The 15,708-nt window shown below is 45.5% G+C and overlaps 1 protein-coding gene across 2 annotated transcripts in view; it reads right to left on the reverse strand.

Annotated features, from left to right (window-relative positions):
* Positions 1-418: 418 nt before the first annotated feature.
* gnaz (guanine nucleotide binding protein (G protein), alpha z polypeptide) overlaps positions 419-15,708 on the reverse strand; it is a 32,527-nt gene continuing 17,237 nt past the window's right edge. Inside the window, exons 1-4 of one of the 2 annotated variants that reach the window (XM_027006483.2) lie at positions 11,864-12,194; positions 10,412-11,775; positions 1,464-1,862; positions 419-1,082 (exon numbers count right to left, since the gene is read on the reverse strand). In XM_027006483.2, the coding sequence (XP_026862284.1) occupies positions 1,518-1,862; positions 10,412-11,134 (1,068 nt within the window). In that variant the 5' untranslated portion in view covers positions 11,135-11,775; positions 11,864-12,194 and the 3' untranslated portion in view covers positions 419-1,082; positions 1,464-1,517. Of the gene's footprint in view, positions 1,083-1,463; positions 1,863-10,411; positions 11,776-11,863; positions 12,195-15,708 lie in introns of those variants that run through there. The other variant, XM_027006482.2, reaches the window with a different exon arrangement.

Genomic DNA, 15,708 nt, shown 5'->3' on the forward strand with positions numbered 1-15,708 from the left:
TAAAAAAGAATGTTTTCTTTTTCTCATGTGAGATTATTTGATTTTTTTCATGAGGTTTTGTTTTTTTTTTAAATATATTTGTTAGTTTTCTTATTAACTGTTTTGTTTTTCTTTTGTTTTGTTTTTTTGTTTTGTTTTGCAGTCGCCAGCATCCTCTTTGCTTATGTCCCCATGCTGGGCTTGAGTTTGAGGTGAATATGAGTATTTTTTTTACAGTCCTCTTTCCAATAAATACATCTCAGAAAACTGCTGTACACAGTGTTTGACTTTTATATATATATATATATATATATATATATATATATATATATATATATATATATATATATATTTGGGAGTATATTAATAAAATCAAAAATATAATAAAACAAATGAAGCTATAATTTATCAAAACTCCAAAATAAGAAAATCATGCATATTAGAATGACTCAGCATTTTATTCTTAATAAAAACCAAAAGGTTTTGGACGGGTCTGTTTCTTATTTACATTTATATTGGCACTATTTACGTTTCTTTTGGAAAGTAAAATGATATTTATGAAACACTTAATGCTCAGTTCAGTGTAACACTCTTGGAAAATAAGATGTTTTTTCTAAAACAGGGTATTAAAGTACATACTGTTTTAGACAAAAAAAGAAAAAATAAAACAGCATTTTTGATGGGTCAGACAGCCAAAAGAAAAACAACTGTAAATGTGTGTAAAAGCCATATTATTATATCAGCATTGTACTATGGCAGTTTCTGCCTTTGGAAGGAAGCCAGTCCTTTTTCCTGATAGGTTCCCAGGATTAAGCAGGCCAGTCCATACTCTATCCATACTCTAAGACCTGTCTCCTCTCAGAGAATAAACTCTTTTAAGACTCTTTTCTTTCAGTTTTCTCCCAAAGCAGCAATACTCACACAAGGTGAGTGGGAGCTTCTGACAGGATGGAGCAGGGCGAGAGACTGACTGTGACGAGTGGGGTACCAGGATTCAGGAGGCCAGAGAACACAGGGAACCCACCGCTCTCTGAAGTTACCAGTGTGCCAGTCTCAAACGTGTCTGATCATTGATTCCATGTCCTTTGAGAGTGAAGTTAAACCTAAGGATGTGTAGGAAAGTGTGTGTGTGTGTGTGTGTGTGTGTGAGTGAGTGTGTGTGTGTGTGTGTGTGTGAGTGTGTGTGTGTGTGTGAGTGTGTGTGAGTGTGTGTGTGTGTGTGTGTGTGTGTGTGTGTGTGAGAGACAGAGAAAGAGCGAGGGAGAGAGACAGAGAGACAGACAGAGAGTGTCTTTATACTCATAAATTCAGTGCAAACACATTTATACCAATGTCAAAAAGTCTCTCGCCACCATTAACTTCTCATTATTAATAACTTGAGCAAAGATGGCAGCATTTAGCGACCCCCCCCCCCCCCACCTCCCCATGCAGCTCATCCAGGTCCCCATGGTAACTAGCAGGAGAGGCAGACCCGAAGGAGTCACCTGTCAGATATACCCCGCTTCCTGTGGAGGGTAGCTCCTCCCCTGCCCCTGGTCCTAGCACAGGCCAATGTACTTGAGATTATTTTGGATAATCACGTCCGTGACGGCGTCAAACACAAACTGGATGTTGCTGGTGTCGGTGGCGCAGGTGAAGTGGGAGTAGATTTCCTTGGTCTCTTTGTTGCGATTGAGGTCCTCGAACTGGCGCTGCACGTACACGGCTGCCTCCTCGTAGGTGTTCTGGCCCTTGTAGTCGGCGAAGCAGACGGTGAGAGGGATGCGCTTGATCTTCTCTGCCAGCAGGTCCTTCTTGTTGAGGAAGAGGATGAGTGACGTGTTGGTGAACCAATTGTTGTTGCAGATGGAGTCGAACAGACGCAAGCTCTCTGCCATACGACTCTGGGGACGAGAGGAAGAGTGGAGAGAGTGAGTGAGTGAGAGAGAGAAAGAAAGAAGAGAGAACGTGAACTTGAGCTAGCGAAAACACCTGGATGGGAACACGGATGTCCCTAGATGTTAAAACATACAAAAGACCAATTGAGGAAACCTCAAAGATCACTCCATAATCCTCCTTCAAAAGCATTAGTCCTGATCTTGTAAATGAAACTGTACCCAGAGTTTAGTGTGGCACTGGACAGGTCACAGGCCTGCAGGTCAACGCTATTGTATACCACAACACTCTACATACTTCTGCATGCATGGTTCAGCTTGTCTTGCAATGTGTACATCAGTGATAGTCCTCCTGCTCTGACCCGGTATAAAACAAGCTCTCGTCCACCTGCTCTGACTCGGTAATTAACCACACGTCTGCCTCTATACTAAGGTGCACATCTGTCAGCACCTGGAAGAATGTCAAAAGAAAAGACCCTGCAAGTTATGTTTTCTTTCAAATGTGTTAGTTCTGCTATTTAAACTACCGACTCAGGTGTGTTCTTGTGTTCTCTCCTAAACAAATGTATAAAACAAAAGCATGCTTTTCAATAAGCCATGAATTGACTGGTCTGTGTTTTGTATGAATCTGCTTAATGAATGGAGGACAAAGAGTCGTGAAGGTGTCAGTACGTCTGCATCTCTCAGCGTCAGAATGTATCTAAGGAGGAATGTATTTGAGCATGCTGTATTTTTCAGGGTATAGATTAACCAGCCAAATCAAGTGGGGGAGAGCATGTGATTCACTAAAAGGAGAGAGTCTGATTCACAGACGACAGAGGAGAGTGTCTGATTCACCAAGGAAGGCAGAGAGTGTCTGATTCATAGAGCATGGGAGAGAACGCGTACTTCACCAAGGACAGGGGATAGTGTCTGATTTACAGAGGGTTCCCAATAACGTTCTTTCAACTATGAGCACATAAAATCATTACTAGTGTCTAGAATGAGCTTTCTCAAATGTACCAGCGTCTCCATGACAGAGTCCCAAAACCAACAGCAAGGAAACGACGGGAAACGCAACAAACCCACATAGCGTGTCTGAGGAACGCAGTTTGCCCATTGAATCATCTACATTTTAACAAGCACTGGTCAGCATATTAACCTCTGTTTCTGTTGGTCTGTTCATGGCCCTGTCTAATCCAATTAGTCACCTGCCCATGTGCAATTACCTCACTATGTTTGTCAAGCCAATGACCACAGTAATAGTGACAGAGGCCAAGATTAGAAAAACATCTGTGAAATACACAGAATCGTTCTGCTTCACCCTGCCCCACTCTGGTGTCAGACAGAGCAACAGAACTGATATCTGAGCTTGACAGAGTTGCGTCTGTGGCAGCGTGTGGCTTGCATTGCTTCCCTTTGGTTTATGTTGGAAAGGACTGAACACGCTGCATTATTTTGTCCGTTAGCTGAACCCAGTACTATATTTCACCATGTGGGTGTGTTTATAGGCTGGCTGTACCTCGAAAACAGCAGTTGCACCAGCACTGCGGCTATGGGAAGGCAGGACAGCGGAGACGTGCACGCTGACCGCAGCGTTTGGGATCTCATCATTGGCTCGCCCATAGCTCCTCCTACTAGCCCCACCCCACACCCTGTTGTGCTCAATCACTGGCTAATGCTGGATTCTGGAGAACATTCTAGAATGCCTTCCAAGTTTTGTGGCTATGACATGGAAGATTTGATTTTAACATGGCATGACTGTGACATATTTGTTTCCTGCGTCCACAACTCAAAAGCATGGCAGTGTAGCCTGGAGGGGCCAGTAGCATCTGACAGTGACGCCTTCACCGAGAAGCTGCAACTCAAACTCAGGCCACCACACCTGATTGCTAAAGCCAGAAGAACACTTGCATTTTCTCTCTCTACAGTTGAATTCAGTTGAATACTGTTAAATAAGAGTACGCAATCAAATACAATCACATCTTGTTTTCTACCAAATCATTGCTTCTGCATATTTGGAAATAATCTTGCTGAGAGTACAAGGACCTTTAAAAAAACATGTTCAAATATGTACATTTATAATATGCAAGCTATGGTTCTGTAATTACTATAGTGTTTTTCTATATAATTAATTTAGTTGAGTTAATTAAGGGTTATCGTGTGTGGGGGGGGGTAGGATCTGTAGAGTGTGTGTGTGATCTAGGGACTATAGAGTTTAGGTGAGGTAGGGGCTGCAGAAGTCATGTATGAGGTAGCATCTATAGTGTGTGTGTGTGTGTGTGTGTGTGTGTGTGTGTGTGTGTGTGTGTGTGTGTGTGTGTGTGTCTGTGCGTGCAAGGGGCTGTGGGCATGTGGTGAGTAGCCGTGGCTTGTGACTGGAGAAGGAGGAGTTAGCGATGAAGACTGGGCAGATGTTAAACAGACCATGGTGCTAGGAGAAAATCACAAGATCTGCTGCAGCAGAGAGAGAGAGAGAGAGAGAGAGAGGGAGAGAGGGAGGGAGAGAGGGAGAGAGGGAGAGAGAGAGAGAGGGAGAGAGAGGGAGAGAGAGAGAGAGGGAGGGAGAGAGAGAGAGGGAGAGAGAGGAAGAGAGAGAGAGGGAGAGAGAGGGAGAGAGAGAGAGCGGGAGAGAGGGAGAGAGAGAGCGAGAGAGAGAGAGAGAGGGAGAGAGAGAGGGAGAGAGGAAGAGAGAGAGAGGGAGAGAGAGCGGGAGAGAGGGAGAGAGAGAGCGAGACAGAGAGAGAGAGGGAGAGAGAGAGAGAGAGATGGTGAGGCAGTCAAATGGAGAAGCAGAAGTGACAGAACCGGAACAGATAGATGAATAACCAGCACTATAAGAGTCTTCTGAGGAAGACTTCCCAGAGACGTAGCTTGGTGTGGGCAGGGTAGACCATTCTGCTCATTCTGCTGTGGTCCAGTACACCGTGGTATCTCACAGCCTTGATGAATCTAAAAATATGTCCTCATCAATCTCACCATAACAACGACGCTAATATCATTTTCACAAGAGAAAATGAAAATACACACTTTTGACACAAAACATTATATATAACTGAGTCAATATAAGACCCAAACACTATTACTGAACTGCACAAGAGCAGTGTGGAACCTAGAGAGGGAGGGAGGGATTTGTACTGCTGTTGATCTGTTATGATGTGCATGTCTTTCTGTGCTGAATTCAAAGGTGAGTTTGTACCTGAGCTTTGAAACAGTGCAGCCTGCTGCAGGGGACCAGCATCCCACAGTGTACTGAGGCCTGCAAAGCTCATGTACAAGAAATCACATTTTTAAGGCAAAGATTCTAATGTCTAAAAATCTGTCCAGATGATTGAAAAGGGTATCCTCCATGAAAGAGCGACTCGGGGGCTTCTGGGAAAACAGGAAGCACAGCGAGAGAGAAAGACATCCAGAGATACAGGCAATGCACGAGAAACAGACTAAGCGTTCTCTCTCACTCTCGCTCTCTTTCTGTGGGTGGGGGTGTGTGTGTGCGTGCGTGCGTGTGTGTGGTGTGTTCGTGTTGCTGAGCTGGTTAGAAACACTTCCACAGGCCCAGTGTTTGAAGCCCTCAGAGAGTGTGTGGTCAGGAGAGTGGCTTCACCCCACTGTAGCTCAGTGTGTCTGTAACCACCATCACCTCAAAAAACATTGCAGCATAAGTAGCAGAGAGAGAGAGAGATAGAGAGAGGGATAAGGAAGGAATGAAAAATGCCTCCACACCACCTACTGTGCACCAGAGCCCAGCATACAGCCCTCACACAGAAGACTCCCCTCCCCCCCAGAGCTGCACACACAAGCTTTAATTAAGCTTTAGACGTAATGAGGACAAACAGCAGAATGATAATTATTTGTTTCCAGCAAATAGACATAGCCGGCATGGGGAGACATCCCAGCCTCTGGAACAATCCTACTGACTTCAATCCACTATAAATGACTCTTCTAATCGTGCTGCGGTTTACACACACAGAGAGAGAGAGAGAGAGAGAGAGAGCTTGGTGTTTCACCTGATCACCATCAAAGTGTTCTGTTTTTGAAGAAAAGACAGAGAATCAGTGAAAAAAGCGTAGCGTGATCCCATAATACTAGTCAACCTCAGACTGACCTAAAATTTATTGGATGACCATTATTGACCTTACGTACCTGATATGGTTTTTAAATATCAAGAAAGGGGTGATATTGAGGTTGTGCAGCCACAGGCTAATCCATTGCTCTCTCGCTCTCTCTCTCTTTCTCTCTCTCTCTCTCACTCTCTTGCTTTCTCACTCTGTCTCAAGCTGAAAATTACAAATGTCATTCCCCTTTTTTTTTGTTTAACCCCAGTGACTTTATAGTGTTTTCTTTAAAATATCTTTTTATGAAAATGTCCAGTATTACATGCCTAAATTATGACATGGTTTGTCTTTGCCTTAAAAGGCCATAAGTAGTCCAACATCTCATAACAACATACCCAGAGTAGATTATGTCACTGTTTGTCTTATTGACACCCATGCAAAATATTGGAAATGTGTGTGTTTGTGCTGTTTGTATGTGTGCGTGTGCGCATGTATGCATTTGTGAATGTGAGAGTGTGAGTGTGTGTGTGTGTGTGTGTGTGTGCGTGTATGTGTGTGTGTGTGTGTGTGCGTGTATGTGTGTGTGTGTGTGCGAATGTGTGCATGTGCGTGTGTGTCTGTGGGCGTGTGCCTGTGTGCGTGTGCACGTGTGTGTGCGTGTGTATATGGGTGTGTATGTGTGACTGACAGTGGTGGTGTGCGTGTGTACGTGTGTTTGTGTACGAGGGCATGTGTGTGTGCTTTTGGGTGTGTGCGTATACTTCCCCAAGCGCTACGCAACCTAATTTCGCTTATGGTTGCACAAAAACACAGGATGTTGCGAAGACTACAGTAGCCTTGGATGCACCCTCCTCTCTCTGACGCAACCGCCTGTGTTGAAATCCGTGCTCAGCCACCGGTGGCGATGGGCTCCATTCCGGTCACAGTGCGGCTCGGTGCAGCTGGATGTCATTGCAGTAACACAATTCCACACCGTTGCAGTAACATAGCAGTAACGTTGCAGTAACGTCAGAGCGATGTTGTAGTAATGCCGCAAGCCCTCAGTGACACAGAGCTGCCTGTCTGCCACAGATTTCAGGCCTTGGACATCCACAAAATCAAGAAGGAAATTGTATCTGACGAGATATATTGCGCAAGAAGAATTACGGGGAATCTGTGAATATAGTTTAGTAGTTTGAGGCTTAGTTCTTATCACCAGATAAGAAAGGCAAAATCCAGCATAGAGCGCTGCCTGAGCTGGAGCAGCTGCCGTTTATTAGGGGGGAGGGAAGCTGCTCTTCCGTGACTGAGCCCTCTGCCAGAGCCCAACGCGGCCCAAGCTAAACCCTCTGCCAGAGCCCAACGCGACCCAAGCTAAACCCTCTGCCAGAGCCAATCGCGGCCCAAGCTGAACCCTCTGCCAGAGCCAATCGCGACCCAAGCTGAACCCTCTGCCAGAGCCAATCGCGACCCAAGCTGAACCCTCTGCCAGAGCCAATCGCGGCCCAAGCTAAACCCTCTGCCAGAGCCAATCGCGGCCCAAGCTGAACGCGGCCTCCCAAGATGCCTGTGCATTTTTCTCCCATGACCCAACTGTGGCTGCTTCACCTCACCCAGGCAGCAGGGAGCCTGTGTGTCCTCTCTCTCTCTCCGTAGGGCTCAACTCAGTGACCTGCAGCCGGATGTGCTGCCCACAGCCAACCCTGCCCAGCGCAAAATGGACACGTACCAACAACTCTGTCACACACACATACACACTCAGGCACACCTAAATACACACACTCTATCACTCTCAGTCACGCACGTGCACACACACACACGCATGCACGCACACACACACACCACACACAGACGCACGCACACACAAACACACACACACACAAACATATACACACAATCACACAGACACACAATCAGACACTCATGCATGTGCGTACACATACACAGACACACAAACACACATATAACATACACACACACGTACACAAACAAATATACAAACACACACACGCAAACAAACAAACACACACAAACTCACACACACACACACACACACACACACACAAAGACAATCTCTCTTTCCCCTGCTTGTGTCACAGCTCATTGTGAGTAGCCCAGGATTAGGAGCGTTGGACTGCTCTGTTGCCAGGCAACAGTTGCTGTAGCGACCTGTTTTTTAAGGGAGGGATGGGTCAGAAAAAGACAATTGACAAAAGGATGTAGAAGGGGGTAACTGGAGAAAGAAAATGAGAGAAACAGAATGATAGAGAGGAAAGGAGAATACAGTGAGAATGTCAAAGCATATCCACCCTCTCTGGTCACAGGTGAAACCCTTTTTACACAGGAAGCTCCAACAGAAGGGCTGTTCTGCCACGCCCAGCAGGCTTGCTTCTCCCAGGTTGCACCTTGGTGCTGAGGTGTGTCTTTCTGCTGGATGCTATGCAATAGAGAACTACAGAGCAGTGACACTAGCAGTCCTCTAAAAACCTTATTACTCTCTGTTACTATTACTCTGTTTTACGATAGTAAGATTTCAACCTGCAGTCTCAGGGCTAATGACTTAAAGGTCTGCTTTTTCTACAACAAACAGCCTCTACGCACCTGTAAATATCAACCTTACTGCTGTATGAACATGATTCTACAGAAAACAAAGTAATTATAAAGAGTCATTTAGAAGAAACACCGTTTTAATGATTAAATGGGGCTTCCATCATTCCACAACCCAATTAAGAACCTATTAAAAGTAACTTTTAAATGTGTATTCTGTTGTAGGTAATTAAGATTACAAGCCTACACTATTAAAAGCCAGATCTGAAGGCCGCTTCATGTCGAGCCATTACGGTCACCAGTTAGCACAGCAGCACAGCCAAGGACAAGAAATTCATCATGTTCAGCTTGCAGGCCTACATCTGTGTTGCTTTACTATTCCAGATGTGTGTGTGTGTGTGTGTGTGTGTGTGTATGTTTATGTGTACTTGCTTCCTGTCAGGGCTGACCTTGGCTGACCTTGGACTCCAGCCAGTTCGAGCCCATGCAGGCATGTCTGGCCATCTGTCCCCAACCCCTCAGCTTTTGACCCATGCACGGTCCAGTGAAACACCAGCACGTTGGACCAGCCGCTCTGAACATGTGCTGGCAACATCATCCACACCACGGCCACAGAAGACCTGTGCGTTGCTGGCTTTTGCAAGATCTGAACTATGTGCAAGTGTACCCCCACATCATATTTACCTGGGACTCCATCTAAACTAAAGAGAGAAGTGTGTGTGTGTGTGTGTGTGTGTGTGTGTGGGTGGGTGTGTGTGCATGCATATGTGTGTGTGTGTGTGTGTGTACGTGTGTGCATGTGCGTGTTTGTGTGTGTACGCGCGTGTGCGTGTGTGTGTGTGTCGTTCAGTGTGCTGTGTGCCTTCGTCCTCTCAACTGCTTGCTCCAGGATGTACTTGAGTGCACTCCTCAAATGCAGGAGTTCATTCAGCACTGGGAGTTTTCCTCTGCGCTGACTCGTATCTGAAGAAGGTGCTTTCAAACTGCTCAAGTGCTCATTGGTGAGGGCATCCAGTGTGGTACCACTGTGGAAGACAGACTGGGCTGCTTCACACACCCTCACACACGGTCCACCTATAGTGCCCACCATCTCTCAACTTCCTCTGCTTGTAATTTCCTTATGCTTTCTATTCCCCCCCACACACACAGAGTTCATTTTGGGCTATTGAAAACTTCACATCAGCGTTTCCCTCAGTGCCTAGGCTGCTAATTCTCACAGGTACACCCTAACACCTTGCACTGTGAACTCAATTATCACTTGTGTTCCTGACCCCCTTCCTATGCCTGACGACACTTTTATTTTTAACTCTAAATCGCTAATTAATACTTCAGGCAAATATGTTGTTTTTGCTTTATCGTTGCGCTGATAGATAAATAAATAAATAAATAAATAAATGGGAAATTTAGAAATCATATTTGAAATCATCAGTTAGCAGTTCCTTTTGCAGGAGAGCCAGAGGTAACTACACAAAGTGCAAAACAGATCCTATCTGGAATACGCCTGTATTAGAGCGTAGCAGGTCTGGCAGAAATGTCATATGCACATTGGCGAGCAGGTAGAGTAGCATGAGCCGTGGCCAGAGTGAGAGCGGAGCGAGAAATGTGAAGATAACGCTGTGGCCGCGTGGAACACGAGCAGCAGGACAGATTTACACGACGGCGCACAGCACTGATAACGGCGGGCTTGTGGGACTCTGTTTGCATTATCTGCACACCTCAATTTCCAGTTCCCACCGCAGGGCTGACTCGCCCCCACACCTCCCCAACCAACACACACACACACACCAACCTGGGTGTTTTCTCCCAGACTTATCCTAGGCATATTGATTAGCTTTGCAATGTGGTAGCATTATTTCCCTAACGCTGTTGTATGTTTCCACCTGATAGCCTGAGTTTAGACTGCTGCTGTGTTAGACTCCTGTAATACCGTACCTACGCTTTAGTAGAGTGCAAGTTGTAAATATAATCCAGAATGACAAGGCTGCCTGTGGTTCTTACCGTCTGGTTGTCTTCATACAACTTCAGGTCATAGCCGCTCAGTTCCACGCAGAAGATGATGGCAGTGACACCCTCGAAACAATGAATCCACTTCTTCCTCTCTGAGCGCTGGCCTCCCACGTCCACCATTTTGAAGGTGAGCTCCTTGAAGGTGAACTTGTTCTCCACGATGCCGGTGGTCATATCTCGGGAGCGCAGGATGTCCTCCACGGTGGGGATGTACTCGGGCGCCGAGATCCTGTCCAGGTCGTTCAGGTAGTAGGCAGTGTTGTCTTCCAGGTGGTACTCGTTGGAGCGCTGGAAGCACTCCTGCACCCCCGCATCGCCCCACAGACGCTTCATGACGCCCAGCAGCTCAGGTGTGATCTCACCCTTGCTCTCTGCGGGACCCGTCAGGGCGAAGAGCTGCACGGCGTCGTAGGCCCGGTCGGGGTTGCGGAAGTCGATCTTGAGCGTGGCGAGTGCTCGGATGATGCGCGTGAGCGAGTCGATGGCGTTGTAGAGGATCAGGGGCTTGTACTCCTTGCAGGCCTCCAGGTTGAACCCTCCGCTGTGGATGATCTTCATCTGTTTGACGATGGTGCTCTTGCCCGAGTTGCTGGTTCCGAGCAGGAGCAGCTTGATCTCACGCCGCTGCCGCTGGCTCTCGGAGCGAAGGTGCCGGTCGATCCGCCGCGATCGGCGCGCAGCCTCCTTTTCCTCTGAACTCTGCCGGCACCCCATGCTTGACGACGGCTTACACACGCGCGCGCACGCTCTCCACAACACCACAAAAGTGCAGAGTCACACCGATACCAAAGTGTGAGGCAAAAGGGGAAATAAACAGTGAAGTGTGGAAACTAGAGTAACATCTACTGCATGAGGCAGATCTTATTTAGACCCCAGCCCAATCCAAAGTAGAGGCCCAGTAAGCAACAAGGTGGACTTAGACTGCTTGCATTATCCAAGCTCGGCCTCAAACCAAGTTAAGCAGTTTCTTAGCAAACAGCTACAAAGGATTCATCACCAGTGGAACATGGTGGAGGCAAACCCACTCCAGCGCACATTCAGCACTTTGGCTTCCGTTGTAGCTCCCAAAGAGTGGGGAAGGGAGGATCGAAGCAGCGGTCAGAGGAGCGTTCACCCGCCGCCAGGCAGTGATGGTCAGGAAGAAGCGGTCAGTGCTGTGGGCAAGCGTAGGGAACAAGCAAGCAGCCCTCTGTGACCACACTCATGTTCGAGAGTGCACACGGCTCAGACGTCTTGCTCGGTCTGTCTCAGACTTGCACCCTCTGCTGCTGATGGGGCTTCAACCTCTGGCCACCAGGTCAAAACGCCTTTTCTGTGCTTCATACACCGGTGGTTTGCGGGGTCAGTTTCTTTGGCTGAAATAAAGAAGCACATATTAGGTTTCGTAATAGATATGCATGCAGTAAAGAACAATAATTGTAATTTTAAAAAAAAACAACTTACAGACTGCGTATGGACCTGCTCACGATCAGCTATGTCCTTTTAATACAATTGGCATTAAACTTTGTCTTTGCTGTGTAAAGTTGAAATTTGCTTCTGAAATGTTTCTCTAGCAACCACTGTTTTCCCCTTTATTGATTTAATTTTCTCTGAACTACGAGTCTCAGTTAATATTTACTAGCAAACGTCCTGCTGGATTCAGAATGCAGTCTGGAGTCTAGGAACCCTCGGTTAAATCCAGTGGATTTTAACAAGTAATAGAATCAAGTCTACCTAAATGCAAAGAGTGTAAAATCTAAACATAAACTCAAATACAGAGGAATGTGTATGACCAGGCTGGAAACACACTCCCCTACATACCCCCCAGTGTCTGCTAGTGGGCTCTTTCCCAGCAATGACACTCCAATTACATAAGTAGAATAAACAGACAGATACTAATGGGTTTGTGCACAAACTTCCCAAACAAATCCAGGGTTGTCGGACACACACACACACACACAAATGCACAAACTCAAATGCACACAGTAACAATACTCATGCACTCACATGCATAGACTACTTCAAACACACAAACACACAAACCCACACGCACTGAAATACGCACAAACACACATGCATATGCACACACTCACAATGTCCACAATACTCACACACACAGAACAACACCTGCACTCAATAACATAGACTGCCATAAACACACACAAACCCTCAAACACACGTGCGCAAACCCTCAAAGACACACACATGCAAAACGCTCAAACGCACATATACACACACATATGCACATTCGCACACATACATGCACAAACCCACACAAGCGCGCACACATGCACAAAACGCTCACGAGGGCAGGCGGTGTGTGAAATGAAAGCAGATGTGAGATGATCATTCTTCCCCATACCTATAATTACTCCATGTCTCTCCACCCTCCCCGCTGTTCTCACCAGCACACACTGCGCTAACAGAGTCATTAGGCCCGTGCGAGAAGCTAACTGAGCTGAGTTCGGCAGAGGACCCGTCCTCAGAGCCAGGGAGAGTGGGCCAACGTTTCGTCCAGGACGGTGTGCCCACTGCTTCGTATGCGGGCTACTCAGTTACAGTGGAAGATAACAGACTCGGAAACGCAGGCGACTGCTCACTGCAACATGCCAGCGCGAGCGCTTAATCAACATTATCTCCTGCTCTGACTGGTGAGAAAACTACAGAAGAGCATCAGCGTGTCCCCAGTTCTAGATTACAGTCACTTATGTAATTGAGGCTAAGAGTAGGAAGCGGATGACAAATGACACTTTAAAAAATGGATTTGTTTGGAGTATTGTTGGATGGTTATGAAATCCCTCCTCCACACTCACACACACACACACACACACACACACACACACACACACACACATACACACACACACACACACATGACCAGCCCACAAACACACCCCACCCAACTCCTGCTTCTGTCCCCAGCTTAACTACTGCTGTTCTGCACAAGACAGGAACTATAACCATGTCTTCTGGCTAATTTTTATGTAAGCCTTCATTCATCTGTCTGAGAGCATTTCAGTGCATTAAATCATGTCCTTATGAAAAAAAAAAAAAGATAAAAAATGATTAAACACTCCTGTATTCAGCTCCTGGTTCCTAGCACTATTAAGATTAAAAAATCTGTATGCAGTAGTGGAATGGATGAATGGTGAAGGTGATCTGTTAGCCTGGCAGGCCTGACCAATGAGAACAGGGGCTACATTGATGATCTGTTAGCCTAGCAGGCCTGACCAGTGGACTACATAGATGCTCTTCGTGACAGGTCTTATGCTATTGGCTGCAAGGGCCATATTGATCAGCGTGTACACTCACACTCCTGTACACCAATACATCCACACACCCGGGCTCAGGCACACTCACACTCCTGTACACCAATACATCCACACACCCGGGCTCAGGCACACCACACTGCAGCCTGGCCCATCCTACATAAGTATTTCAATCTCTAACCCACTAACACCAATCCTTTGAGCACATTTTCTTCATTTACCAAAACAAAAACTCTTTTGGCAATACTTTAGGCAACAGTTCACTTAAACACCCAATATCTCTTATCTCTCATCACAAAGCACAGTTAATGAAAATACAGAAAGCAGAGTCATTCAATGCACAAAACAGCAGTGGCTACAGCAAAACACGCAGATAGCCTTCTTTATGCTCCAACAAGCATTCCTCTTCACGTGTAACGCTTCTAACGGTTCCAATGAGAATTCATAACATAAAAAACAAAAAAAAGAATCCAGGCTAGCTCTCGGCTATGCGTGATGAACGGAAAGCAACAAGCTTGTCTCTAATAATTGAGACAGAATATAACACAGCACATCTAGTGATATTTCTCAGTGCTCCTGTGCGTGCTTCTTACATTCTTATTTAGAGTATCAGGTTTCATCATGGCATTCAGGGTCATGAATAATACAGTTACAGTCCACAGTGCTCAAATGTCTTCCTTCCACCTCTTTCTCCTTATTGAGAAGTAGGTTTTTGACCAAGAAAGACACGTCATGTGATGTAGATGAAGTTATATGGTCCAAGCCCAGAGCAGGTGTACTGAGGCACAATAAACTAACATTTTGATTTCAGCCCCAAATATGTGTACTTCCTGTATGTATACTCTCTTCTGTATACTTTTTAAAAATGTTATACCACGCTGTTTCTTTCACACTTTACTTTTGACGAGGCTTTCACCAACATGCATTTTTATAACTTTTTAATTTTGCGAAATTCATTAAAGTTTTCCCAATAACTTACATATTTCTGAAAACCAAACTATGCTCAGACACTGAAGCGTACCGTTACCTTCAAAAAAACGTGCATACTACGTGGCTTCCACTGAAAACACTGTTTTTGCGGCATCCCAGATCGGGTACCAGCAGTCCACATTCAAATTCTGCAAATCTATCTCCCAGAGAATCTTTTTCTGGAACCTGTAGTTGGTAGTAAACGGTATACAGTATCAAATGGCATATCGAAATAACAACATAAGTCATTAAAATATGAAATATTGGCCATTAATATGATTATTACCTATGCTGAATAAAATGTGAAATAACTAATCTATGTAAGGCTACCCAAAAGGTATTTGTGCCACACACGAAAAAAAAGAGAACCAATGGCACCTAGAGCAACTCACAGGATATGACGGAATATATACACACATGTCCATTCAAGTGGGATTATTATAACCTGGGGTTCTTTCATGGCTCGTTTTCCAAATTCAGGAGGGCGCAGTCGGTAAAATAACTGACATGACTAAAATCACTGAGAAACGCTTGTAATATTTACATCCGCCCACCTCCCCATGTAAAACTAATGTCGATTTGAATAGAGTTTAAGAAAATTAGATGTATTTATAGATGTAAGCTATACATAAAGAATACACTGTGTAGACCTGCTAACTAAGCAAGACAACATGCCACGAGCACCCAGGAATAAAGAGTAAGTTACAGTAAGAGACAGTATAGCAGCTACTCTCAGAGCTCAGTGGTCTTAAGAGACATTTAAGAAGAGGGGCAGAGGAAGAGGATGAGGAGTAAGATGAAGGCCAATTACATGAAATTCAGGCTACGAAAATGTCATCAAGACTAGTTTGAACATGGGAGCCAAGCTCATGCTACTTTACAGTAGTTTGAGAAATATGAGCTTTTAGAAATAAACAGAGCCTTCTCTGTGCTCTGTAGTGTAGAACTGTACCTCAAGTCTTACTTAAAGTAAATAAATGCACCTGTTGTGGGAAAACAACTGCCTGAACTGATTAGCGAATGGTAGAATGGTACTGAGCTCACACCATCAGCAGACTCAGCAGATACATT

The sequence above is a fragment of the Electrophorus electricus genome, chromosome 17 (genome assembly GCF_013358815.1).
Source record: "Electrophorus electricus isolate fEleEle1 chromosome 17, fEleEle1.pri, whole genome shotgun sequence".
NCBI lineage: Eukaryota > Metazoa > Chordata > Actinopteri > Gymnotiformes > Gymnotidae > Electrophorus > Electrophorus electricus.